Raw genomic sequence first — 27,691 nt, 5'->3', positions numbered from 1 at the left:
AGTTTGGACTCCTCCTCGCATTAAAGCACCCAGGCCCAGTAGTTTGGGGGGTGGTAGCTCGCCCCCCCTTGCCTGTGCCTCCTTATTGTCCATATTATGTTTAGGCATTCTAAGCCCCATGTATAATCCATGCTTTTTGAAACAAACAAACAAACTTAAATTAAATTTTTTTTAATTTTTTTTAATTTATTTATGATTTATATCCCACCTTTCCCACGAAGGTGGCTCAGGGCGGCTCATAAAATTAAACTAGCATTTAAATATATAAACATATAAAACATTCAGAACATTTAAAACCTTAAAACATTAAACAGTACAACAATATGTATAGCAGGGATCTGGTAAAGCTACATTTAATTTCCCATCTCAGTTAGGTGTAGCTAGGTATAAGCTAGCCGGAAGAGGGTCGTCTTACAGGCCCTGCGGAACTGAGCAAGGTCCCGCAGGGCCCTCACCTCCTCCGGCAGCTGGTTCCACCATGCAGGGGCCATAACAGAGAAGGCCCTGTCCCTAGTGTATTTTAGGCGGGCTTCTTTTGGCCCAGGGATAGCGAGAAGATTTTGAGTTCCCGATCTCAGTACTCTCTGGGGAACATGTGGGGGAGAGACAGTCCTTCAGGTAGGCAGGTCCCAGGCCATGTAGGGCTTTAAAGGTGATGACCATCACCTTGTACCGAACTCGGTATATTATTGGGAGCCAGTTCGACACACTCAAGCAGTCTGTTTTAGGTGATTGGTATAAGTTATGCGAATGGACTTCTTTGGCATAATTTATTTTGGTTTCACTCGCTGGGTGGGAGAGGCAAGCCTAGCGGTGCTCTGGCCGCTGCCTGATGTGTCTGAGTCTCTTAGGCACCGGACTGGGTTGGGGTGGGGGCAAACGACGCAAGAGGTTTGAATGACGAGAGCTGAATAGCTTTCCCTATAGCCGAGGAGCAGCTGCAGGGAAGGCTGTTTGCAAATCTACGGGGGTCTGGTGCCGCTTGGCACCGTGGCATGAGGGGGGAGGGAACTCCTGTTGCCCCAACTCCGCTTTCCTAAACTAAAATAATCCAAGGGGATTTGCCTCTGCCCCATTTTGGAGCTACCTGTGTAGTATTCTGCCCACCTGCTGCTCTGAAGCGGGACAGAGATTACCTGCCCCCCCCTCCGGGGGCTGGTTCTGTCTAGGAGAAATCCCTCCTTCCTGCCTTGTTAACAAACGTGTTTAAAATTCGGCCCTTTGAGAGCCAAGCTTCCCAAGAAGCTGAATTCTCAGTTTCTGTGGTGTTGCCCTGACAGGTAACCCTAGGGTAACATTACCAGATGTCCTCTTTTTAGAGGACAGGTCCTTTTTATGGGTGTGGGTGTTAGTCCTATATGGGCTTTTAAAAAAAATATATAAAAATGACCTCTTTTGGGACTGGAAGGTTAAGAACATTCTTAGTTAGCTGCAATCATCACAGCTGAAATAGGGAGGAGTATTTCAAAGGATGATGATGGTATTGGATTTATATCCCACCCTCCACTCTGAATCTCAGAGTCTCAGAGGCTCACAATCTCCTTTCCCTTCCTCCCCCACAACAGACACCCTGTGAGGTGGGTGGGGCTGAGAGGGCTCTCACAGCAGCTGCCCTTTCAAGGACAATTCCTACAAAAGCTATGGCTGACCCAAGGCCATCCCAGCAGCTGCAAGTGGAGGAGTGGGGAATCCAACCCGGGTCTCCCAGATAAGAGAGCTCTGTCTGACCCAAGGCCATTCCAGCAGCTGCAAGTGGAGGAGTGGGGAATCCAACCCGGGTCTCCCAGATAAGAGAGCTCTGGCTGACCCAAGGCCATTCCAGCAGCTGCAAGTGGAGGAGCGGGGAATCAAACCCGGTTCTCCCAGATAAGAGAGCTCTGGCTGACCCAAGGCCATTCCAGCAGCTGCAAGTGGAGGAGTGGGGAATCCAACCCGGATCTCCCAGATAAGAGAGCTCTGGCTGACCCAAGGCCATTCCAGCAGCTGCAAGTGGAGGAGTGGGGAATCCAACCCGGGTCTCCCAGATAAGAGAGCTCTGGCTGACCCAAGGCCATTCCAGCAGCTGCAAGTGGAGGAGTGGGGAATCCAACCCGGATCTCCCAGATAAGAGAGCTCTGGCTGACCCAAGGCCATTCCAGCAGCTGCAAGTGGAGGAGTGGGGAATCAAACCCGGTTCTCCCAGATAAGAGTCTGCACACTCAGCCACTACACCAAACTGACAAGGATACTTGTCACAGCGATCGCTGTCCTCTTTTTTAGCTCTTCAAAATAGGCCCACCCGACCCTAGGCAGGACTGGGGAGGCAGGTTGGTTTCACTGGCGAGGCAGCCTGCAAGCTGCATAAAATACACAGCCGTGAGGTGCCAGGCAGTCTTGTGCAAGGGGAGCTGGGGTGCTGATTTCTTCCAATCCCGCTCAGGGAGTCCAGTCCAGCTCCCCTTGCAGCCTGGTCAAGCCGCGGCATCCAGCCTTCCACTCGAGTTGCTGGAACAGCGGCCGCCTCAACAGCTGTGAGCCCAGAAACAGTTTCCTTTGGGAAGGCCGCTCTCTCTGCTGGGGATGGTGGTTTGCTTCCAATGTTGATGTTGCGTGTTTGTTTATTGGAAATGTTTGTTAACCCCCCCCCTTTCCTTTTTCAAGTATGACATAGATTAAAGGCAAATAAAAACTCCCAACTACCTCCCCCCCACTCTCAGCTGATGTCTACTGGGTCATCTTGCCCTCTCAGAAAAGCCCTGGCAAGTAAACAGGTGTTGAAGCCTGTCATGAAGACCTCCAGTGAAGGGGCTGTGGGAGGGCTTCTAGTGTCCTGGCCCCACTAGTGGATCCCCTGATGGTGTCTTGTTTTTTAACCACTGTGCGACACAGAGTGTTGGACTGGATGGGCCATTGGCCTGATCCAGCATGGCTTCTCTTATGTTCTTATGTGACACAGAGTGTTGGACTGGATGGGCCATTGGCCTGATCCAACATGGCCTCCCTTATGTCCTTATGTGACACAGAGTGTTGGACTGGATGGGCCATTGGCCTGATCCAGCAGGGCTTCTCTTATGTTCTTATGTGACACAGAGTGTTGGACTGGATGGGCCATTGGCCTGATCCAACAGGGCTTCTCTTATGTTCTTCTGTGACACAGAGTGTTGGACTGGATGGGCCACTGACCTGATCCAACGTGGCTTCTCTGATGTTCTTATGTGACACAGAGTGTTGGACTGGATGGGCCATTGGCCTGATCCAATATGGCTTCTCTTATGTTCTTATGTGACACAGAGTGTTGGACTGGATGGGCCATTGGCCTGATCCAACATGGCTTCTCTTATGTTCTTCTGTGACACAGAGTGTTGGACTGGATGGGCCATTGGCCTGATCCAACATGGCCTCCTTTATGTCCTTATGTGACACAGAGTGTTGGACTGGATGGGCCATTGGCTTGATCCAACATGGCCTCTCTTATGTCCTTATGTGACACAGAGTGTTGGACTGGATGGGCCATTGGCCTGACCCAACATGGCTTCTCTTATGTTCTTCTGTGACACAGAGTGTTGGACTGGATGGGCCACTGGTCTGATCCAACATGGCTTCTCTTATGTTCTTCTGTGACACAGAGTGTTGGACTGGATGGGCCACTGGCCTGACCGAACATGGCTTCTCTTATGTTCTTCTGTGACACAGAGTGTTGGACTGGATGGGCCACTGGCCTGACCGAACATGGCTTCTCTTATGTTCTTCTGTGACACAGAGTGTTGGACTGGATGGGCCACTGGCCTGATCCAACATGGCTTCTCTTATGTTCTTCTGTGACACAGAGTGTTGGACTGGATGGGCCATTGGCCTGATCCAACATGGCTCCTCTTATGTTCTTCTGTGACACAGAGTGTTGGACTGGATGGGCCACTGGCCTGATCCAACAAGGCTTCTCTTATGTTCTTCTGTGACACAGAGTGTTCGACTGGATGGGCCATTGGCTTGATCCAACACAGCTTCCCTGATGTTCTTATGGCTGCTTCCTTCACCTCGTCAGAGAGCCTGTTTCACAGAGTGTGGCTGGAATGGAAGAGGCCCAGGCTGTGGTTGGTAACAGGCTTTTAACAGGGGAGCAGCTAGTGACAGCAGAGGGGACTGCCCTCTGTTTGTGTGGGCCCCTAGCCCGCAAAGAGCTTTGAGCTGAACAAACTGGCAGTCAAATACAGCTCTTTCAAATCGGGCAAGAGATGTTCCCATCAGCTGACCCCAGTAATAATAATAATCAGGCTGCTGCCCTCTGGATCAGCTGTCGTTCCTGAGTTGTCTTCAGGGGCAATGCAGTCCAGAGGATGTGACAATTAACCGGCTGTGAGGTGACAAAAGCATGGATTTGTGTGGCCTCGTAGCTGAGTCTAAGAAAGAGAAAATTGGCAAGGGTTGGTGCACTTTGACGATGCCTTCTTGTGCTGGGAAGGACCCCCTTCAGACCGTGTGGTTCTTTGTGTTGATACACATGCTTTCATCCAGGTTGCTTGCTGCCATCTTCGCACTTGACTCCCTGCAACAATACTTGGAAGAGAGCGATGGTTGCGAAGTCACCCGCTTCCATGAGCTTCAAAGCCGAGTGGGGATTTTTAGGCTCCATTTATTATTTTCATGGTTGCGTAAGTTTTTAATTTGTGAGTGGTTTCCAGGCAGAACAGTGGTCCCCAACCTTTTTGGCAAGACAATTTTTCCATGGACCGGGGGCAGGTGGTGGGGGGGATGGTTTTGGGATGATACAATTGTGCACTTTATTTCTATTAGATTGGTGTGGTAGTTACGTGTGTTGACTCTTATCTAGGAGAACCGGGTCTGATTCCCCACTCCTCCTCCTGCAGCTGCTGGAATGGCTTGGGGTCAGAGATAGCTCTCGCAGAGCTGTCCTTGAAAGGCCAGCTTCTGGGAGAGCTCTCTCAGCCCCACCTACCTCACAGGTAAAGGAGATTGTGAGCCGCTCTGAGACTCTGAAATTTGGAGTGGAGGGGGGGGGGATGTAAATCCAATGTTGTCTTCTTATTATTACACTGTAATATTGACTGAAATAATTATACAACTCAAGGCCCAGTTGCTAACAGGCCACGGACTGGTACCGGTCCACAGCCCAGGGGTCGGGGATCCCTATCTTAGAAGGGCAGTGCAGAAATTTTGTGACTGAACAAGCACACGCCACTCTGCTGCTCTGTTCGAGTCGGCCTTGCCCCGTTTTCTAAAGCACCAATGAAAGCTTGCTTCTGCCCGGTCCACCGAAAGCTGCTCTCTCTCTCCCCTGTTGCTTTTCCAGGGGATTGCGTTCTAGGCACAGAGACCCACCTGGCCCCGGAGGTGGTGATGGGAAAGCGCTGCAACTCCAAGGTGGATGTCTGGAGCAGCTGCTGCATGTTGCTCCACCTGCTGAACGGCTGTCACCCCTGGACTCGGTACTTCAATCACCCCCTGTGCCTCAAGGTAAGCACCTGTTCCCAGGCTAGGTGCCAAGCCTTGGCTGGTGGACAGGCCTGTCTAAGCATGGGATGCACACGGGCAGAGACTAGGGCAGGGGTGGCCATTGTAGCTTGAGAACCACATATAGTTCTTGAAGCCCCCACTGTCCTGTCAGCTGGCTCGGAGAAGGCATTTCTCTCTTTGAATCACTTCTCCAAGCCAAGTCAACAGCTTGGAGAATACATTTAAAGTTAAAAGCTGCTTTCCCCCCTTCTCTCCTTCCTTCCAGTTTGGTGTAGTGGTTAAGTGTGTGGACTCTTATCTGGGAGAACCGGGTTTGATTCCCCACTCCTCCACTTGCACCTGCTAGCATGGCCTTGGGTCAGCCATAGCTCTGGCAGAGGTTGTCCTTGAAAGGGCAGCTGCTGTGAGAGCCCTCTCCAGCCCCACCCACCTCACAGGGTGTCTGTTGTGGGGGAGGAAGGGAAAGGAGATTGTGAGCCGCTCTGAGACTCTTCGGAGTGGAGGGCAGGATATAAATCCAGTATCTTCATCTACCTCACAGGGTGTCTGTTGTGGGGGAGGAAGGGAAAGGAGATTGTGAGCCGCTCTGAGACTCTTCGGAGTGGAGGGCGGATATAAATCCAATATCTTCATCTACCTCACAGGGTGTCTGTTGTGGGGGAGGAAGGTAAAGGAGATTGTGAGCCGCTCTGAGACTCTTCGGAGTGGAGGGTGGGATATAAATCCAATATCTTCATCTACCTCACAGGGTGTCTGTTGTTGGGGGGAGGAAGGTAAAGGAGATTGTGAGCCGCTCTGAGACTCTTTGGAGTGGAGGGCGGGATATAAATCCAATATCTTCTTCTTCTTCTTCCCCATCTATTTTCCATCTATCCATCCATCTTGCAGCTCTCAAACATCTGACGTTCATGTCTTGTGGCTCTCAAACATCTGACATTTATTCTGTGTGGCCCTTACATTAAGCAAGTTTGATCCTGAAATGTTTGTGATGTTTGCATTTGAGAACAATTTGAAGGGCTAGCTAATTCTTTCCTTTAAGGTCCTAAATAGGTGGGGGGGCAGGGAGCTTGAAGGACCTCCCCCTCCCACCTTGTGCAGCCCACAGTTAAGCTCCTCTTACCGACCCTTGCTCTCTGCCTCACCACCTGCAGAGGTGTGGTGAGCAGTGACTAAGGACAGGGTCTTTTCAGTGGTGGCCCAAACATTTTTTTTTTAACCCAAGTTTTTAAGGGCTTTTTACCTCATGTTTTGATCTGCTTCTAGTGTGAAGAATCTTATGTTTGGAGGTGGGGGGGGAGGTTAGCCTGCTTAGTGATTATGTTATGCTGTTTTTATGCCTATGGCTTGTTTTTTACTGGTTTGTTTTAAGATTGATTATTTATGCTGTATTTAATAACTCCACGGTACCTTTTTTGCGAGCTGCTTTGAGCTGGTCTCTGGACAGGCGGTAAATAGACTTCCGAAACAAAAGATCAATACATAAAATAATGTTTATTTTCATTAAATATATAGTCATTGTAATGTAAAACTTCACTCCGCAGTTTGGTGGTTTTTCTAAAACCCATTCAGTTCTAATAGCACAGAATCTCGTGGCTGCTTGTAAGAGATGTATCGGAGGCATGAGCCTTTATGGGAACCCTGTGGAGCCAAAAGACCACAGAATGTAAGAGGAATGCTTCTAGGCCTGGGGTGTCGAACTCATTTGTTATGAGGGCCAAATCTGACATAAATGAGACTTTGTTGGGGCGGCCTGGGCCATGTCGGGTTGGGCCGGGCCATGTGTGTACCTATTTAAGATTAGGTAGCACTAGCAGAGATACAAACTTTATAAAGGACACAAACACAATTAAATCTATATTTTTAAAAACTTAAAACATGCTTAAAAGGATAGCACTTGTTGGTATTGAAGGTGTTTTCTTTGTAATTCTCCCGTGTGATCCAGGGAACTGGGCAAAGGAAGCTCTGGCTCTTTCCTTCCTTCCCCAGCGGACCAGGAGGGGAAGGCACCTCAGCCAAGAGAAGGAAGAGAGGCATGGCTCAGTAGCTCCGCTGTGCGATCGAGCAAGCCTCTCAAAGCAAGCTGTTATGCAGAAGATATAGGGAGAAGGAAGCAGATGACAGCCAGTTGCTCGGGGGCCTGATAAGAGCCCTCTGGGGGGGTCTGATTCAGCCCCTGGACCGCGTGTTTGACACCCCCGTTCTAGGCAAATAGATTCTGTTGGGGTCACAGTGCTGGTCTGAAGCCACAGAACGCAGTTTGAGTCCAGTGGCACTTTTAAGACCGACGAAGCTTCGTTCGGGGGTCTAAGCTTTCGTGTGCACACACATAAGGTTTATATGCAGAATTAAACTTTGTTGGTCTTAAAAGTGGCACCAGGCTCAAACTTCGTTTTCGGCAACCTGCTAGAGGAATTCGAGGTAAGCGCCGTGACGCCTTCACAACAGCAGTAAAGGGCGCTGACCCTGCGTCAGGCAATGTGCATTTCTTTTAATACAAAACGCTTAGCAATTATAGTCGCCGTGTTTAACCGCGGTTACTAACCTTGAAGGAGGCCGTGCATATCGAAGTAGAATGCTGCCAATGCTTTGTGCGAACCTTTCTCACAAATGCTAACAAATGCAAGAATGCCTCCTTTGAAGATAAAGCGCCTCCAGGGACAACTCTCCTCCTCGTCCCGGGAAGAAAGACCACAGGGGAAAAGATAAGGGGGAGTTACCGTGTGAATATTCACACCTAGGCACAGCTATGCTTAGAATTGTAGCTTTGTTTAGAAACCTTGGATGTAGTTTCCTTAAGTATGCCTTGCAAACGTTACTTGGTATCAGTCCCAGTCTTCTGCTCACTGCATATGGATTATCAAATAAAACCTTACTTTGTATCCTTTCAATGACTGGTTACTTGGAAATCCGATTGCCTGACACCCTGCTCCCTTGCTATCCTGGCTTGACAACTGCAGTTAAAGACCTTTGAACTTCACAATGAGCTGCAGCTGCCTCTTATATCGTATCGCTTTTTGGCCCCCATTACAGTGTTTCCTCAGTTATCAACTGCATTTGTGAAGAAACCGGGACTATCCAGGGGTGTGTGCGTATTAAAAAATCACCTGCCATCTGGGGTTGTAATGCGCACAGTGAGATAGGCTCTAACCCGCAGCGACTCAGACCACAATTTTGTTAGCACTTCGGGTGCTCCAGGGAACTCACATTGTAATCCTGTGCAGGTTTATTTCGAAGTACAGCCTACTATATTCAGTGGGGCGTACTCCCAGGCGTGTGCCTATAGAACAGGGGTGGCCTAACTTGCTTGACATAAGAGCCACATAGAGTAAACCCCTGAGAGCTGCAAGACATAAATGGCAGATGTTCGGAAGCCGCAAGGAAGGTAGGAAGACGAATAGATGGAGGAGGGAGGGAGAGGTAGAAAGAAAGCAACTTTGAATGCATTCTCCAAGCCGATGGCTGACTTGGCTTGGAGAAGTGATTTAATGAGACAAACGCCTTCTCCAGGCTGACTGGCAGGGTGGGGGGGGGGATTCAAGAGCCGCATGATGTATGTGAAAGAGTCACATGCGGCTCCCGAGCCACAGTTTGGCCACTCCAGCTATAGGATGTTGCAGCAACAGGGAGACCACGTCTTAGATTGGAGCAGCTGCAGAAGCTTGCATGTCCAGGGCGTTCCCCTTCTGGGATTTGTCACTGCTACCTACCTGAATGTCAGCCACTGGGATAACTCTGAGCCGAGGTCTTCCCTAGTTCTGCTGCCTGAAATCCTTCAACATCCTAGGGGAGGGACGGTGGCTCAGTGGTAGAGCATCTGCTTGGGAAGCAGAAGGTCCCTGGTTCAATCCCCGGCATCTCCAAAAAAGGGTTCAGGCAAATAGGTTGAAAAACCTCAGCTTGAGACCCTGGAGAGCCATGAATGGAGCTGTGGCTCAGTAGTAGAGCATCTGCTTGGGAAGCAGCAGGTCCCAGGTTCAATCCCCAGCATCTCCCAAAAAGGGTCCAGGCAAATAGGTGTGAAAAACCTCCGCTTGAGACCCTGGAGAGCCATGAATGGGGCTGTGGCTCAGTAGTAGAGCATCTGCTTGGGAAGCAGCAGGTCCCAGGTTCAATCCCCAGCATCTCCCAAAAAGGGTCCAGGCAAATAGGTGTGAAAAACCTCAGCTTGAGACCCTGGAGAGCCATGAATGGGGCTGTGGCTCAGTAGTAGAGCATCTGCTTGGGAAGCAGCAGGTCCCAGGTTCAATCCCCAGCATCTCCCAAAAAGGGTCCAGGCAAATAGGTGTGAAAAACCTCAGCTTGAGACCCTGGAGAGCCATGAATGGAGCTGTGGCTCAGTAGTAGAGCATCTGCTTGGGAAGCAGCAGGTCCCAGGTTCAATCCCCAGCATCTCCCAAAAAGGGTCCAGGCAAATAGGTGTGAAAAACCTCAGCTTGAGACCCTGGAGAGCCATGAATGGGGCTGTGGCTCAGTAGTAGAGCATCTGCTTGGGAAGCAGCAGGTCCCAGGTTCAATCCCCAGCATCTCCCAAAAAGGGTCCAGGCAAATAGGTGTGAAAAACCTCAGCTTGAGACCCTGGAGAGCCATGAATGGGGCTGTGGCTCAGTAGTAGAGCATCTGCTTGGGAAGCAGAAGGTCCCAGGTTCAATCCCCAGCATCTCCCAAAAAGGGTCCAGGCAAATAGGTGTGAAAAACCTCAGCTTGAGACCCTGGAGAGCCATGAATGGGGCTGTGGCTCAGTAGTAGAGCATCTGCTTGGGAAGCAGAAGGTCCCAGGTTCAATCCCCAGCATCTCCCAAAAAGGGTCCAGGCAAATAGGTTGAAAAACCTCAGCTTGAGACCCTGGAGAGCCATGAATGGAGCTGTGGCTCAGTAGTAGAGCATCTGCTTGGGAAGCAGAAGGTCCCAGGTTCAATCCCTGGCATCTCCAAAAAAGGGTCCAGGCAAATAGGTTGAAAAACCTCAGCTTGAGACCCTGGAGAGCCATGAATGGGGCTGTGGCTCAGTGGTAGAGCATCTGCTTGGGAAGCAGAAGGTCCCAGGTTCAATCCCTGGCATCTCCAAAAAAGGGTCCAGGCAAATAGGTGTGAAAAACCTCAGCTTGAGACCCTGGAGAGCCATGAATGGGCTGTGGCTCAGGGGTAGAGCATCTGCTTGGGAAGCAGAAGGTCCCAGGTTCAATCCCTGGCATCTCCAAAAAAGGGTCCAGGCAAATAGGTGTGAAAAACCTCCGCTTGAGACCCTGGAGAGCCGCTGCCAGTCTGAGAAGACAATACTGACTTTGATGGACCGAGGGTCTGATTCAGTATAAGGCAGCTTCATATGTTCATATGTTCAACAGGCGATGCTGGGGATTGAGTCAGGGGCCTTTTGTATGCTCCATAACTGAGCTACAGAACTTTCCTGGGAAGATGGCTGGCGTTATAGGTTGGACATATGAACATACGAAGTTGCCTTCTACTGAATTAGACCCCCGGTCCATCAGTCTTGTCTACTCAGACCGGCAGCGGCTCTCCAGGGTCTCCAGTTGAGGTTTTTCACACCTATTTACCTGGACCCTTTTTAGTTGGAGATGCCAGGGACTGAACCTGGGACCTTCTGCTTACCAAGCACATGCTTTACAACTGAGCCATCGTCCCTCCACTTAGACCTATGAACATATGAAGCTGCCTTATCGTGAATCAGACCCTGGGTCCATTCAAGTCAGTCTTGTCTACTCAGACTGGCAGCAGCTCTCCAGGGAGGTTTTTCATGTCTACTTGTCTGGACCCTTTTTAGTTGGAGATGCCGGGGATTGAACCTCGGACCTTCTGCTTACCAAGCAGATACTCTATCTCTGAGCCACAGCCCCATTCATGGCTCTCCAGGGTCTCCAGCTGAGGTTTTTCATGTCTACTTGCCTGGACCCTTTTTAGTTGGAGATGCCAGGGACTGAACCTGGGACCTTCTGCTTCCCAAGCAGATACTCTACCACTGAACCACAGCCCCATTCATGGCTCTCCAGGGTCTCCAGCTGAGGTTTTTCCACACGTTTTTAACTGGACTCTTTTTAGTTGGAGATGCCGGGGATTGAACCGGGGAACTTCTGCTTGCCAAGCAGATGCTTTACCACTGAGCCATCATCCCTCCACTTAGACCTATGAGCATATGAAGCTGCCTTATCCTGAATCAGACGCTGGCTCCATCCAAGTCAGTCTTGTCTACTTAGACTGGCAGCGGCTCTCCAGGGTCTCCAGCTGAGGTTTTTCATGCCTACTGCCTGGACCCTTTTTAGTTGGAGATGCCGGGGATGGAACCTGGGACCTCCTGCTTACCAAGCAGATGCTCTGCCACTGAGCCACCGTCCCTTCCCACTGTTCTTTGGAGGAAATCCTTAATCAAAGAAGCTATTTTGGGGAGTGGGGGGGAAGGCAAGATGGATCTCTTCAGAATAAATGAAGAAAAGTGACCTGTGGGGCAGCGCTAAAGCCACAAAAATGTTTCTGTGAGGTGTCATAGGGCCTATCAGCAGACAAGGTACTGATGACTGCCTTGATCCACGATGCTCAGCAGGCCCCAGACGTGCAACCAAGTAAATAGAAGGGGTGAGACTTCGGGGTCCAGGCACCCCACGATCCGCTTTACTTTATCCAGTCGACCGCAGTGCTTCTGGTTTCCAACCTTTCCCCCTCCTCTGTGTTTATATGTTGCAGATAGCGAAAGAGCCTCCCCCTCTGCAGGAAATCCCCCCCTCCTGCCACCCCTGCACTGCGGAGGTGGTCCGGGCCGGCCTCCAGAAGGAGCCCCAGAAGCGGGCCGGGGCTGCGGAGCTGAGAGCGAAAGCTTGTGCGGCTTTGGAGAAGGGTGAGCCCATTTCTGTCTCTGCGTAGAAGATGATGATGATGTTGGATTTATATCCCGCCCTTCACTCTGAATCTCAGAGACTCAGAGCGGCTTACAATCTCCTATATCTTCTCCCCCCACAGCAGACACCCTGTGACAGGTAAGAGTGCGTGGACTCTTACCTGGGAGAGGTTTGATTCCCCACTCCGCCATTGGCAGCTGCTGGGATGGCCTTGGGTCACCCATAGCTCTCACAGGAGTTGTCCTTGAAAGGGCAGCTGCTGGGAAAGCCCTCTCAGCCCCACCCACCTCACAGGGTGTCTGTTGTGGGGGAAGAAGATATAGGAGATTGTAAGCTGCTCTGAGTCTCTGATTCAGAGAGAAGGGTGGGGTATAAATCCGCCCCCACCTCACAGGGTGTCTGTTGTGGGGGGAGAAGACATAGGAGATTGTGAGCCGCTCTGAGTCTCTGATTAAGAGAGAAGGGCAGGGTATAAATCTGCCCCCACCTCACGGAGTGTCTGTTGTGGGGGGAGAAGACATAGGAGATTGTAAGCTGCTCTGAGTCTCTGATTCTGAGAGAAGGGTGGGGTATAAATCTGCCCCCACCTCACAGGGTGTCTGTTGTGGGGGGAGAAGACATAGGAGATTGTGAGCCGCTCTGAGTCTCTGATTAAGAGAGAAGGGCAGGGTATAAATCTGCCCCCACCTCACGGAGTGTCTGTTGTGGGGGGAGAAGACATAGGAGATTGTAAGCTGCACTGAGTCTCTGATTCTGAGAGAAAGATGAGGTATAAATCTGCAGCCTTCTTCTTTCAAAAGAAGTGTAAAGAATTTGGCTTATGAAAAGAGAAATTGAGAGGTGGGTTGCCAAAAGCATCAAGAGAAACAATAAACATTTCTTTGAACCTATCCAGTCTGGGACTTTAGAACAGAGGAGACAAAGGGGGGAACCTGACAGAAGATTATGCACGGGGTGGAGAGAATGGACAATGAGAACTTTGTCTCCCTCTCCCAAAATACTGGAACTTAAGGGTATCCAGCGAAGCTGATAGACAGTAGGTTCAGAACGGGCAAAAGGAAATATTGCTTTACACAGAGAATGATGAAAATGTAGAATTCACTGCCAGAAGATGTTGTAATGGCCACAGACATAGACAACTTTCAAAGGGGATTAGATAGATTGGTAGAGGAGGGGTCTATCAGTGACTACTATCCATGGTGACGAAAGAGAACCTCCACATCCAGAGGTAGGCTCTGAATCCCAGAGCTAGGAGGCAACTTCAGGGGAAGGCCTCAGCCTCCATGCCCTGTTGCTGACCCTCCAGAGGAACCAGCTGGCCCCTGTGTGAGACAGGAGGCTGGACTAGATGGTCTGATCCAGCAGGACTCATCTCACGTTCTTACTAGTTCGCCACTTGTGAGAAATAAAAATACAACTCTTCTCCTGTCATTCTTTCGCCGCATTCTGCATTCAGCGTAGATTAGTTATTAGTCCTGCTGAAAGTTTTAGCTTCTTTTTCATCACTGTGGAAATGGGGAGCGTATCAGAATTGTGTTCAAATGCACACGAAGGCCAGTGTTTTGCCAAAAGTTAAAAGAAAGCATTGAGGGTGTTTCCTGCATGTAGCCATGGAGTGAAGCACGAGACCATCTGACTCTCTTTTTTCAACCAAAGGACCAGAACCAAAGATTTTTCCTCTATCTTTGGAAGCCCCTTAGACTCTTAAGTCAGGCGTGGCAAACTCATTTGCAAAAAAGAAGGAGAAGGAGAAGAAGATGATGATGATGATGAAGATGAAGAAGATGATGAAGATATTGGATTTATAACCCGCCCTCCACTCCGAAGAGTCTCAGAGCGGCTCACAATCTCCTTTCCCTTCCCCCCCCCCCACAACAGACACCCTGTGAGGTAGATGAAGATATTGGATTTATATCCCGCCCTCCACTCTGAAGAGTCTCAGAGCGACTCACAATCTCCTTTCCCTTCCTCCTCCACAACAGACACCCTGTGAGGTAGATGAAGATATTGGATTTATATCCCGCCCTCCACTCCGAAGAGTCTCAGAGCGGCTCACAATCTCCTTTCCCTTCCTCCCCCACAACAGACACCCTGTGAGGTAGATGAAGATATTGGATTTATATCCCGCCCTCCACTCTGAAGAGTCTCAGAGCGGCTCACAATCTACTTTCCCTTCCTCCTCCACAACAGACACCCTGTGAGGTAGATGAAGATATTGGATTTATATCCTGCCCTCCACTCCGAAGAGTCTCAGAGCGGCTCACAATCTCCTTTACCTTCCTCCCCCACAACAGACACCCTGTGAGGTAGATGAAGATATTGGATTTATATCCCGCCCTCCACTCCGAAGAGTCTCAGAGCGGCTCACAATCTCCTTTCCCTTCCTCCCCCACAACAGACACCCTGTGAGGTAGGTGAAGATATTGGATTTATATCCTGCCCTCCACTCCGAAGAGTCTCAGAGCGGCTCACAATCTCCTTTCCCTTCCTCCCCCACAACAGACACCCTGTGAGGTAGATGAAGATATGGGATTTATATCCCGCCCTCCACTCCGAAGAGTCTCAGAGCGGCTCACAATCTCCTTTCCCTTCCTCCCCCACAACAGACACCCTGTGAGGTGGGTGGGGCTGGAGAGGGCTCTCCCAGCAGCTGCCCTTTCAAGGACAACCTCTGCCAGAGCTATGGCTGACCCAAGGCCATTCCAGCAGCTGCAAGTGGAGGAGTGGGGAATCAAACCCGGTTCTCCCAGATAAGAGTCCACACACTTAACCACTACACCAAACTGTCTTTGAGGACTGGTTCCAACATAAATGTGACTTTGTTGGGCCGGGCCATGAGCATCATAAAACGTAATGCCAGGTAGCAGAGAGAGAAACTTTATAAAGGACACAGACAAACACAATTAAATATTAAATGCCCGGCTGTTATTAGGGCTCCCAAGATGGGAGCACATTCGGCCCGGGCTCCGGAGTCTGCACTGGCTGCCGATAATATACCGAGTCCGATACAAGCCCTATATGGCCTAGGACCTGCCTACCTTAGGAACCGTCTCTCCCCACATGTTCCCCAGAGAGTACTGAGATTGGGCTCTCAAAATCTGCTTGCTATCCCCGGGCCAAAGGAGGCCCGTCTGAAATCCACCAGGGACAGGGCCTTTTCTGTAATGGCTCCTTGCTGGTGGAACCAGCTGCCGAAAGAGGTGAGGGCCCTGCGGGACCTTGGCCAGTTCCGCAGGGCCTGTAAGACAGCCCTCTTCCGGCTGGCCTATAATTAATTGACATTAGAAATTCTATAGAAGGTTCAGTGTAGTATTTTGATAGATCGCTGTTTAAATGTTTTATTATTTTACTGTTTTAACTGTTGAAATTGATGTATTTTAAATTGAAAACTCTATGTTAGATTTTATATGTTGTAAGCTGCCCTGAGCCACTTCAGTGGGAAGGGCGGGATATAAATTGAAATAAACTTAAAAACTTAAACTTAAAAACATGATTAAAACATCAGCGCTTGTTGGTCTTAAAGGTGCTTTCTTTGCATCTCTCCTATGCAATCCACGGAACTGGGGAAAGGAAGCTCTGGCTCTTTCCTTCTTTCCCAAGGGGATCGGGGGCGGGGTGGGGCTCAGCCAATGGAAAAAATAGAGGCTTTGCTCTGTAGCTCCTGTGCAGTTGAGCAAGCCTTGCAAAGCAAGCTGTGATGCAGAAGGAAGCAAGAGAGAGGGAGAAGGAAGCAGACAAGAACCAGTCGCTCGGGGGCCTGATAGGAGCCCTCCGGGGGCCTGATTCGGTCCCTGGGTCGCATGTTTGATACCCCTGTTCTAAGTTATTCTGTACACAACCACTCACTCAATCTAACTTTCTCCCTTTGTGTCTTTTGTACTTTAGTGGGAGGCCTGAAGAGCTCTTGGAGAAAAGAATACCGAGAGCCCAGGCCCCTCCAGTGGGCACAAGACTGCACTCTTCCAGACCCCCCACAAACAGCCGGGCGAACGCCTGAGACCCCTGCGAGCCCCGGGCCCTTTGCCCGAAGTCCCAGCCCACCGCTCGATCCTCGGGAGCCGGCAGAGAAGACCCCGTTCACCTCTCTGAGCCCACGCAAGGAATGGCTGCAGCCGTGGGATTCTGCCCCACTCGGCATCAAGCGAGGCAGCTGGGGAGAGTGGAGAACCGCCACGTTGGAACAGGAATTCCAGCAGCTGGAACTCGGTAATGGTGGAGCTGCGCACGGGTTTTCTCCTCTTAAAACGTGCAGAGGCTAAAATTAAAATCAAACAGAGGCTAGATGGCCATCTGACAGCAATGAGGATCCTGACAATTTAGGAGGAGGTCTTTGTGAGTTTCCTGCCTTGTGCAGGGGATTGGACTAGGTGACCCTGGAGGTCCCTTCCAACTCTGTGATTCTCCCCCTGTTGGCCTGCTTCTTACCCGACCCACCTGCTCGGGATGCCGTTTCGTTCGGGCTTCCTCCCAGAGAAGCCCTGCACGTTTGAAGCGCTGTGTAGTTTGGACAGCAGGACGTATGAAGCTGCCTGCCTTTCTTATCCAGTTTGGTCAGCTCTTCAGAGCTCTCAGGCCGGGGCTGTTTCTGAGCCCTGCTCCCCCGAGCTGAGCCATATTGCAGCGTGGGACTCGATTATTATATTGACCAGTGTGGGGTGTTCTCTATTATTGATCTTTTTTCACAGCCCGCCTCATTTCAGGTTCCTGGCTAGATTTCCTTTAGCCCTCTTGGGCCATGGCTTTTTAGCAGAATTCAGAGCCAGACTGGATTTCCCCCGCTCTTTGCGTGGAAGCTTCTGGATGAGGTGGAAGCGGAGCAAAGGCTGTCCTAGTTCACTTGAACCCACAGCAGAAGCAGGTCACCGCCATGGGCCCCGTCTCTTGTTCCCCACAGAGCTGGTTCTGAGCAGCCTGGCACAGCCCTTCTCACTGGAGGAGCAGGAGCAGATCTTCTCGTGCCTCAGCGTGGACAGGCCCCTCCTGTCGGATGCCAGCGACAAGGCAAGTATGCTCAGCAGCAGGAAGGACTGCCTGACAGTCAGAGTGATTCCAGTTTGAAGAGAGTTTGCTGCAGTGGTTAAGCGTGCGGACTCCTCTCTGGGAGAACCGGGTTTGAGTCCCCCCTCCTCCACTTGCAGCTGCTGGAATGGCCTTGGGTCAGCCAGAGCTCTCTTATCTGGGAGAACCGGGTTGGATTCCCCACTCCTCCACTTGCAGCTGCTGGAATGGCCTTGGGTCAGCCAGAGCTCTCTTATCTGGGAGAACCGGGTTGGATTTCCCACTTCTCCACTTGCAGCTGCTGGAATGGCCTTGGGTCAGCCAGAGCTCTCTTATCTGGGAGAACCGGGTTGGATTCCCCACTCCTCCACTTGCAGCTGCTGGAATGGCCTTGGGTCAGCCAGAGCTCTCTTATCTGGGAGAACCGGGTTGGATTCCCCACTCCTACACTTGCAGCTGCTGCAATGGCCTTGGGTCAGCCATAGCTCTCTTATCTGGGAGAACCGGGTTGGATTCCCCACTCCTCCACTTGTAGCTGCTGGAATGGCCTTGGGTCAGCCAGAGCTCTCTTATCTGGGAGAACCGGGTTGGATTCCCCACTCCTCCACTTGCAGCTGCTGGAATGGCCTTGGGTCAGCCAGAGCTCTCTTATCTGGGAGAACCGGGTTGGATTCCCCACTCCTCCACTTGCAGCTGCTGGAATGGCCTTGGGTCAGCCAGAGCTCTCTTATCTGGGAGAACCGGGTTGGATTCCCTACTCCTTCACTTGCAGCTGCTGGAATGGCCTTGGGTCAGCCGTAGCTCTGGCAGAGTTGTCCTTGAAAGGGCAGCTTCTGGCAGAGCTCTCTCAGCCCCACCCGCCTCGCAGGGTGTCCGTTGCGGGGGGAGAAGATATAGGACATTGTGAGCCCCTCTGCTCCATTCCATCACCACAGTCTTCCTGGCTTTCCCTTCACGCACAGCCTTTATTACTTGCCTCTTGACAGGGAGTGTAGTCAAATAGTTCATCTTAACCCCAAAGGCCTTTTCTTCGCTGCGTCAATTAGGCATCTCCCAAGAACAAGCCCATTTTTTTCCCCATCTCCCCAAGCAGGAGGGGCTTTACCCCTCCCTGCCTGTGGCTCCTCCTCCTTTCCCGCTCCCCCATCTCTTGTAGCCATTCAGTATAATCCACGTTGTGTGCAAAAAAAGGCACAGGAATAACATGAATAATGAGTGGTAATGCTGAACATCATGAAGGGCTTTTCTCACCCTGCTGCCTCGTTGGCAGAATTACCCCTCCCCCCAGGGGGTCAGGTGTTTGCAGATATCAGCAGGTTCTGGGGTGGGGGGGATTGGGTGAGGCTAAGAAGAGCGGGTCCCCCCACCAACCCACGTGGCGTGCCAGCGGAGAGACAGAGACGTCCCTTTTCCTTCCTGGTTTTCTAGGGCTCGATGAAAGCGCGCTCTCTCAGCCTGAAGGACACTATGAGTTCTGGCGTGCATTCGTGGGGCAGCCAGCCAAACGGGCAGAGCTACAGCTGGAGCAGTTGGCTGCATCGCAGCAGGCCGACGGAGACGCCCCCTTCCTTGGACGGTAGGCCTTGTTCCCTGGCAAACCGACTGGTCAGACATAAGGGGCTTCGGAGAAGCAGCCGATCCACCAGCTCAGATCTCTGCGTTTCTAGGTTTTTCGAGATCCGTCTTCCAGCACTAGCAGTCCGGCTTCATTGAAAGTTTATTTTATTTATTTATTTATTACTTTGCATTTATATCCCGCCCTCTCCGCAAGTGGACTCAGGGCGGCTTACAGTATCTTAAAAACAATCAATTCCATAAAACATATAAAACCATAATACATTTATCAGTTTAAAACTATTACGCTGTCTCGATCCAGTCTGGCGGTATTGGGTTCTGACTATGACCGCCAGCTTCTGTAGGATGTCTGGTGGCAGCCCATTTTCAGTCAACCAGAAAAGCCTGTCAAAACAGTTCGGTCTTACAGGCCCTGCGGAACGCCGACAAATCCCGCAGGGCCCTTATAGCTTCTGGGAGGGTGTTCCAGAGTTCTGGTGCTGCCACCGAGAAGGCCCTAGATCTTGTTGCGCATAGCCTGGCTTCTTTTGGGCCAGGGGCAGACAGCAGATTTTTTGTCCCTGATCGCAGTGCTCTCTGGGGGATATATGGGGAAAGGGGGTCCCGTAGATAGGCAGGTCCCTGACCATAAAGGGCTTTAAAGGTTAATACCAACACCTTGAAGCGAACTCGGAACACAACAGGCAAGTGTATGCTCTTGGCTAACTAATCACCTTAAGTGGCAAAAAAAGAGCCCGAGTCCAGTGGCACCTTAAAGACTAACAGAATTTGTGGTGGGGAGGAGCTTTCGGGAGTCGCTTGCTCACTTCTCTTCAGAGACGCCCCCCCCCCCCACCTTGATCCAGTTGCCTTATAACTTCAGGCCCCGTACAAAGTTAGTTTTTACGTTTCGGGAAGATCTGAAAATAGCTACGTTAGAAATGACGATGGCGCATTTTTCATAGAAGCGAGTATCTGTTGGCTCTTAGCCGATGCCAGTCTTTGAGCCGTATCGTCATTTCGGTGTTTAGTTGGATGCCCCTGCCGTCCTTGGACACTTTGTACACCTGGGTGCCGACACGTATCCATGTCGAACTTGTTTGTTACGATGGCCGGATCTGACATAAATGAGACCTTGTCGGGCTAGGCCATGTGCGTACTTATTTAGGATTAGGTGGCAGAGAGAGACACTTTATAAAGGACACAGACAAACACAATTAAATGGTTTCAGGTTTTCACGGCTGGTAACATCATTAGGGTTTGTAGAGTCTTTCGGGCTCAAGTGCCGTGTTCTACTGGAGAAAGTTTTCCTTCCAGACGTTTCGTTCTCGGCTGCGGAGAACATCCTCAGTGGCGTTGCAGCCGGAGCAGGCGCTCTGACCTTCTTGGCTGCTGTGCATTGTAGCTCTCTCATGGAATCTAGGGAACAGGGCAAAGGAAGCTCTGGCTCTTTCCTTCCTTCCCCAGGGACTTTGGTTGGAGGGGGGGGGGGAGGAGCCTCAGCCAATAGAAGGGAGAGAGGCTTGGCACAGTAGCTCTGCTGTGTAATTGAGAGAGCCTGGAAAAACAAGCTTTGCCTTCCCCCCTTCCTCCCCAAGGGAGGAGCCTCAGCCAGTGGAGAAAATAAGAGGTTTTGCTCTGTAGCTCCTGTGCAATTGAGCAAGCCTGGCAAAAGGAGCTGTAGTGCAGAAAGAAGCAAGAGAGAGAGAGAGAGAGAAGGAAGCAGATGACAGCCAGTTGCTTGGGGACCTAATAGGAGCCCTCTGGAGGTCTGATTCAGCCCCTGGGCGGCATGTTTGACACAGCTGGGTTAGACCTAAAAGGCCATACGATGCTGTAATTCCATTATTCCTTGCAGCTTTCCAAGACTGTTCTCTTCTGGGTCTTTGGACTCCCCAATAGGCATGTTTAGCTGAGAGACCAGGCCAGCCCTGTTTCTGGCCGGTAGAAACATCCTCTGTGATTTGTTTAGTCAAGCCCAGCAGTTGTTCCCTTGTATTTCTCAACGTATCCATGGCAGACAGCTTAAGCGTAGCTCCGGCCTTCTCTCCCCTCCACCACCCATTCTTCTTCGTCTGTGAAAGAGCTGGGGCTGCAGGTTTGGTAGCTCCCACCACCAGCGGGACAGCCTGTGAGCAGTTCCTCCCTCCAGGCGCAGTGTTTCGTTCTCAAACGGCTTCTGTTTCCAGGGGTGAAAATCGAGATCCACTTGCTCAGTGGGGAGTCTCTCCATATCCGTGAATGCCGTGGAGCCAAGGTGGGGCAGGTTGCCACTGGAATCAGCAGCCAGGTAGGCAGGGGTGCTGGAGAGACGGGGCTGTTGGTGGGAGGGAGGGAGCGGACGGGGGGAGGCCACTGGAATCAGCAGCCAGGTAGGCAGGGGTGCTGGAGAGACAGGGCTGCTGGTGGGAGGGAGGGAGCGGACAGGGGGAGGCACCCTTCTTTCCCTGGCTGGCGGTGGGTCACAAGGGGTGTGCGAGCAGGGGGCCAGACGCTTCTTCAGCGCCTTTCATAGAATCATAGAGTTGGAAGGGGCCATCGAGTCCAACTCCCCCTGCTCCATGCAGGCTCAGCCTAAAGCAGCTCGGACAAATAATCAGTCACAGAACCTTTATTGGCACAATAACAGTATCAAATCAAGGAAGCAGGGAAGAAAAGGTGGTTAATGAAACATTCTTTGACAAATAATCCTCCAGCCACGTTTTGAAGACTGCCCATGAAGGAGAGCTCCCCACCCTCTTAGGCAGCTGGTTCCACCTCTGAACTATTCTGACTGTACAAAATGTTTTCCTTCTATCCAGCTGGTGCTTTTCTGCTTGTAATGTGAGCCCGTTGCTTTGGGTCCTACCCTCGGCTGCCGAGTGGAGCAGCTCCTTGCCCTCCTTTCAAATATTGAAAGAGAGCCATCATGTCCCCCCTCCGTCTCCTCTTCTCCAGACTGAACACTCCCAAGGCCTTTCCTCAGAGGGTTCTTCCTCCAGGCCCTTGACCATCCTCGTTGCTCTCTTCTGCACCCGCACAGTTTTGTCCACATCTTTTTTGAAGCGAGGCCTCCACAACTGCACACAGGATTCCAGGTGTGGCCTGACGAAGGCAGTATTCAGCGGAGCTACAACCTCCTGTGATTTTGATGCTGTAGCCCTTTTGATACAACCCAGGATTGAATTTGCCTTTTTTGCCACAGCATCACACTGACTGCTCATATTTAGTTCGCGGTCCACTAGTACCCCAACATCTCTTTCGCACACACTGCTACCCAAAAGTGCATCCCCCATCCAGTATTTGCGCTTCGCGTTTTTTGCACTTACATTTGCTGAATTTTTTTGCCTCCACAGATCCCAGCTTCGACCTTCAGCTTCTTCACCAAGGAAGGGCAGCCGGTCCACTGCGACATGGAGGTCCCGGATTCAGGCATTGAGCTTCAGTGCATCCTCGCGCCCGACTGCAGCTCCGACTGGAAATGGAGAGTCAGGCGAGGGCAGCTGGAGACCAGGCCCTAGGGGGTTCTGCCTTCTTTCCCTTGCTTTGTGACCTTTAGTTCCTCCTGCAACCAGGAAGGAGAACTGCAAGTAGATCGGCACCTGGTGCTCTCTGTGTTCGCGTGTGTGGCACTTTAGCTTAGAAGTCCGAGCACAGTTCCTTGCTGGCTTTTTGAATGCATCTTGCTTAAGAGAGAAGGAGCTTCTGAATTCCAGAGAACAGGCACATGAAATGGCTGAACCTGCATTCAGGAAACTGATCCAGGAATCCTTCGGAAGAACACCACCACTCTGTGGTTTCCCAGACAGGCGTCTGGTTTCATAACTCGCAGTGTTCTTCTACCTGCCTCAGGAAAATCTCGGCGACCTGATCTGTGGAAATCAGGAAACCTCCTTATCCCCTGGAGATAGGAAATATTTAGCAGTATGCTTTTCTGAAGTCCAGAATCTAGCAGAAACTGTGTCTCTTGTCACTCGTGGTGCAGGGCTTGGAGTGGTGGCCTTGGATGGGCATGGCCCAGCCCTGACCTACATTGCAGGGTTGTTCTAAGGATAAAAGGGGGAGGATTTAGGAACCCCGCATACAGCGCATCCTCGAGTTCCTTAGAGGAAAGCATGGCAGCATCCTCCAGCACTTCATTTCCCCAGTTGGGGAATGTGGGTCAGACTCCCGTCCCATTGATTTTTAGGAGGCTGTAACAGCTGCGGCAGCCCGAATAGCCCAGTTCTGGCCAAGCTCATCAGGCTCAGCCATGGGAGACCATCAAGGAAGATGGGAGCTTCTGAGCTTTCCGGGGCAGCAGCTATGCAGAGGAAAGTGACGGCAAACCGCTTCTGCACCTCTCTTGCCTTGAAACTTTTGATGGCACCGAATCATTACTGTGGCACTTACTGAACTCGCACTCACTTCTGTGTGTAAGAGATGCCTTCCCTGGGTCTGGTCTCAGAACAGAACCCTTGTGGCAATCGAACCTATGCAATAATCACACAGCAATAAAAACACACTACAGTTCCCTTCCTTCCTCTGTCCTACAGCCTTCTGCGAAGGAAAAGGCGGCGCTGTTAAAATCTCTTGGGGGGCAGCAGTTTGTTCAAGGACCCTTCATTATTTTGGCAGGCCCTCTGAGAAGGACAGGCCGCCCCTTGTGTTGTGGGTGGAGGTGGGGAATGGGCTTCCTTAGCTGTCCTTGCTTGCCCAAGGCCGGGGCTCCCCAAGTGATCCCACCAGCCCAACCGGCAGAGGGGCTGCGGGAAGCAAGCTGATCCCTGCATTTGAAATGCCGCAGATTGTTAGCTTTGTCCTCATCTCGGCATTTTCCCCGAGAGGGTGGCAAGGGGCAGAGACTGCAGAACTGCTTGGCATGCGGAAGGTCTCAGGTTCAATCCCCAGCACCTCCCAGAAAAAGATCTGGCGGTAGCTACTGAAAAATACCCCTGCTCGAGACCTATACTCTGGTTTCTCTTCAGATCGCATAAATCTTTCGCCCTGCCTGAGACCCTGGAGAGCTGCTGCCAGTTTGAGTAGACATCGAATCATAGAGTTGGAAGGGACCTCCAGGGTCATCTAGTCCAACCCACTCTGCACAATGCAGGAAACTCACAAATACCTCCTCCTGAATTCACAGGATCTTCATTACAGTCAGATGGCCTGGCCTCTGTTGAAAAACCTCCAAGGAAGGAGAGCCCACCGCCTCCCGAGGAGGAAGCCTCGTCCACTGAGGAACCGCTCTAACGGCCAGGAAGTTATTCCTAATGTTGAGCCGAAAACTCTTCTGATTTAATTTCAACCCATACACTGGCAAATACTGACTTTGATGGACCAAAGGTCTGAGTCAGTATAAGATGGTTTCGTGTGTTTTTATGCGTCCAGTTGGCATATTTACATATATTTAGCACACATAGATCCATCCATTAGTTATTCTGTTGAGTCTATCATGGACGGTGAGCAGCAGATGTATCCCGGCAAGGAACAAGCCAAGGTGAGAGAACCCTCCACTAATCAGTGGCCACATCTAGAAGAAGAAGATATTGGATTTATATCCCGCCCTCCACTCCGAAGAGTCTCAGAGCGGCTCACAATCTCCTTTCCCTTCCTCCCCCACAACAGACACCCTGTGAGGTAGATGAAGATATTGGATCCCGCCCTCCACTCCGAAGAGTCTCAGAGCGGCTCACAATCTCCTTTACCTTCCTCCCCCACAACAGACACCCTGTGAGGTGGGTGGGGCTGAGAGGGCTCTCACAGCAGCTGCCCTTTCAAGGACAACCTCTGCCAGGGCTATGGCTGACCCAAGGCCATTCCTGCAGGTGCAAGTGGAGGAGTGGGGAATCAAACCCGGTTCGCCCAGATAAGAGTCCGCACACTTAACTACTACACCAAACTGGCTCTTCTATGCATGCATGTAAAGAGAGGCGCAGCAAGTGTCCTCTTCCTTGGTTTGTCCTTGATCTGACAGCAATGTGGATCCTGTGAATTTAGGGGGAGGTATTTGTGAGTTTTCCTGCGTTGTGCAGGGGGTTGGACTAGATGACCCTGGAGGTCCCTTCCAACTGATTCTATGACAGGGGTGGCCAAACTTGCTTAATTTAAGAGCCGCATAGAATCAAGTCAGATGTTCGAGAGCCACAAGACATGAATATCAGACGTCTGAGAGCCGCAAGACAGGAAGGAAGGGAAAAAGCAAATTGGTGGAGGGAGAGGTGTAAAGAAAGCAACTTTTAACTTTAAATGCATTTACCAAGATTCTGGCTAGTTTGGCTTGGAGAAGGGATTTAAAGAGAAATGCCTTCTCTAAGCAGGCCAAAGTGGTGGTGTGGGCTTCAGGAGCCACGCCATATCTGTGAAAGAGCCACACGTATGAACATCTAAAGCTGCCTTATACTGAATCAGACCCTTGGTCCATCAAAGTCAGTATTGTCTTCTCAGACTGGCAGCGGCTCTCCAGGGTCTCAGGCTGAGGTTTTTCATGCCTACTTGCCTTGACCCTTTTTAGTTGGAGATGCCGGGGATTGAACCTGGGACCTTCTGCTTCCCAAGCAGATGCTCTACCACTGAGCCACCGTCCACTGAGCCACCGTCCCTCCCCACACGTGGCTCCCGAGCCATAGTTTGGCCACCCCTGTTCTGTGATCTGGTCTTTGAAAGTAAGGGTTGTCTCATGAAAAAGGAATCCCCAACACGAGTGTCGTTTGGTCTAAGGAAATGACACAAATGCCGTTAAAGCCAGATCCCTCCGTTCCACTTGGAGGTGGGAACGAGGCAGGCAGTCAGTCAGTCACATTTTATTTGTATCCCGCCCTCCCCGACCAAGCGGCTCAGGGCGGCTGTGAAGGACTGAAAGAGGATGCTGTGAGGTGGCAGTCGCTGACCGAGGCTGGATCCCAAAGGGGTGGGGTGGGGTAGCTAGCAGGGACTTCTTGAGCTGTCGCCAAGTGACAGGAGCTCATGTGATATAAGGGTCATGCAGCAGAGGGGCAGCAAGGAACAAGCCAAGGCGAGGAAGCTTCCACTGCTTCAGGAGAGGCAGGAGACACGGCACAGGTGCTCTCAACGCAGGCACGCTAAGAGCGGGTTCTCCCAGGGGCGGCCAAAACAACATGGTGGCTCCAAAGGAGCTTGGGCCCAGCAGGTGAGCTTCAGGGTCGAAGAGCCTGGCCGTGCAGTCGTCTGCTGGGAGCACGGGTTGAGGGGGAAGAAACACACCAGGGGAGAGACAACGGCACCAGTTATTGCCTTTCCCGGACGCAGTGCGCGAAATAAGCATTGTGAGTTCTTTCTCGTGTGAATTGTGAGCAAAAATGGCTGCCCTCGAATAAAAATTTGGTGGGGCCCCAAAGTTTGCAGTTCTCATGGCACATTGGGTCAAGATAGAGGCCTGTCTAGCTTTGCACCTTGGCTCCACGAAGGTTAGCCTGAAGCTTCCAAGGCTGCCACAAACGGGTGATGAAGCCGGTGGGTTCCGTCGTCCAGGGGGCCCAGCTTTTGTGGTATTTGCACCTGCAGCTACCTCTGGACCGACTCAGTGAGAAGTTCGAGGGGCTAGTCCGTCCGGCGATGGAGCGATCTGCTGCGGATTGGTTTGGTGTCCTGGTTTTTGAGCTATCCGAGCCAGGACACCACATCTTTCCTGTGAAGCCAACGGCCAGGCAGCTATGGGTGGCGTTAGATTTCTGCTTCTTGGACCAGTAGAATGCTATTTTAGTACCCATCTTTAAAAAAAGGAGACCCTCAGCTTGCAAATAATTATAGACGGATCAGTCTCTTTCCATCATGAGGAAGCTGTATGCCAGTCTTGGCCAGTAAACTTAAATCTCGGATGCTAGAGCAGCAAATCCTGGGGCCGGAGTAAATTGGCTTTTGTCGGGGTAAGTCAACCCTTGACCATTGTGCAGTCCTTAGCCATTTAGTTAAGAAATATAGGAAAGAGAAAGAGACCTGAATTATACACAGCCTTCTTAGACCTTAAGGGAGCCTTTGTTTCAGACCTTAAGGGAGGTCTTAGACCTTCCACATTCTGTGTAAGAAACTAAGCAATATGGGGATTGATAAACGTTTCCTTTTGAAAAAAAAACCCTTTACTCTGAAACCAGTTGCTGGGTTAGATGCTCGAAAGATGGAGACCTAACGCTGCAATTACACTGGGTGTCAAGCGAGGCTGTATTTTGGCCCCTATATTGTGCAAGCTTTTAAAAAATAATTTGGCACCCTTTATGAGCTGTGTTAACGGCCATCCCAAATTAGGGAAGAGACACATCCCGCTATTATATGCTGACGATGCTGTTGTCTCTTCACTTTTAAAAAGTTGGGATGAAAAAGATGCTCATGCGTCTTTTAATTTATTGTGGTAAGAACAAGCTTTCCCTGAATTTTGAGAAGTCCAAAATTATTGTGTTCGGTCAGAGTTGGAAGCCCTCCAAATGAACTATACGAGGACACCCCATTGAACAGATGAAGAACATAAGAGAAGCCATGTTGGATCAGGCCAATGGCCCATCCAAGCCAACACTCTGTATCACACAGTGGCCAATATACACCCACACCCACACACACACTGGCTAATAGCCACTGATGGACCTCTGCTCCATATTTTTATCCAATCCCCTATTGAAGCTGGCTAAGCTTGTAGCTGCCACCACCTCCTGTGGCAGTGAATTCCACATGTTAATCACCCTTTGGGTGAAGAAGTACTTCCTTTTATTCGTTTTAACCTGGCTGCTCAGCAATTTCATTGAATGCCCACGAGTTCTTGTATTATGAGAAAGGGAGAAAAGTACTTCTCTACTTTCTCCATCCCATGCATTATCTTGTAAACCTCGATCATGTCACCCCGCAGTCGACGTTTCTCCAAGCTAAAGAGTCCCAAGC

General features: G+C 50.9%; 1 protein-coding gene and 1 non-coding gene across 2 annotated transcripts in view; both read left to right on the top strand.

The window, feature by feature from the left end:
• LOC132584206 (mitogen-activated protein kinase kinase kinase 14-like) overlaps positions 1–22,378 on the top strand; it is a 57,162-nt gene extending 34,784 nt beyond the window's left edge. Inside the window, exons 10-16 of the mRNA XM_060256020.1 lie at positions 5,288–5,451; positions 12,144–12,294; positions 16,181–16,501; positions 17,190–17,296; positions 18,722–18,869; positions 21,037–21,137; positions 22,183–22,378. Coding sequence (XP_060112003.1) covers positions 5,288–5,451; positions 12,144–12,294; positions 16,181–16,501; positions 17,190–17,296; positions 18,722–18,869; positions 21,037–21,137; positions 22,183–22,347 — 1,157 coding nt within the window. The 3' untranslated portion in view covers positions 22,348–22,378. The remainder of the gene's footprint in view (positions 1–5,287; positions 5,452–12,143; positions 12,295–16,180; positions 16,502–17,189; positions 17,297–18,721; positions 18,870–21,036; positions 21,138–22,182) is intronic.
• Positions 10,443–10,514, top strand: TRNAP-GGG (transfer RNA proline (anticodon GGG)). Its single transcript has one exon. It is a non-coding gene; the product is annotated as a tRNA-Pro (tRNA).
• Positions 22,379–27,691: the final 5,313 nt, after the last annotated feature.

Source organism: Heteronotia binoei, chromosome 15, assembly GCF_032191835.1.
Source record: "Heteronotia binoei isolate CCM8104 ecotype False Entrance Well chromosome 15, APGP_CSIRO_Hbin_v1, whole genome shotgun sequence".
In the NCBI taxonomy this organism is placed as follows: Eukaryota; Metazoa; Chordata; class Lepidosauria; order Squamata; family Gekkonidae; genus Heteronotia; species Heteronotia binoei.
This window is presented reverse-complemented; position numbering and strand designations above follow the sequence as displayed.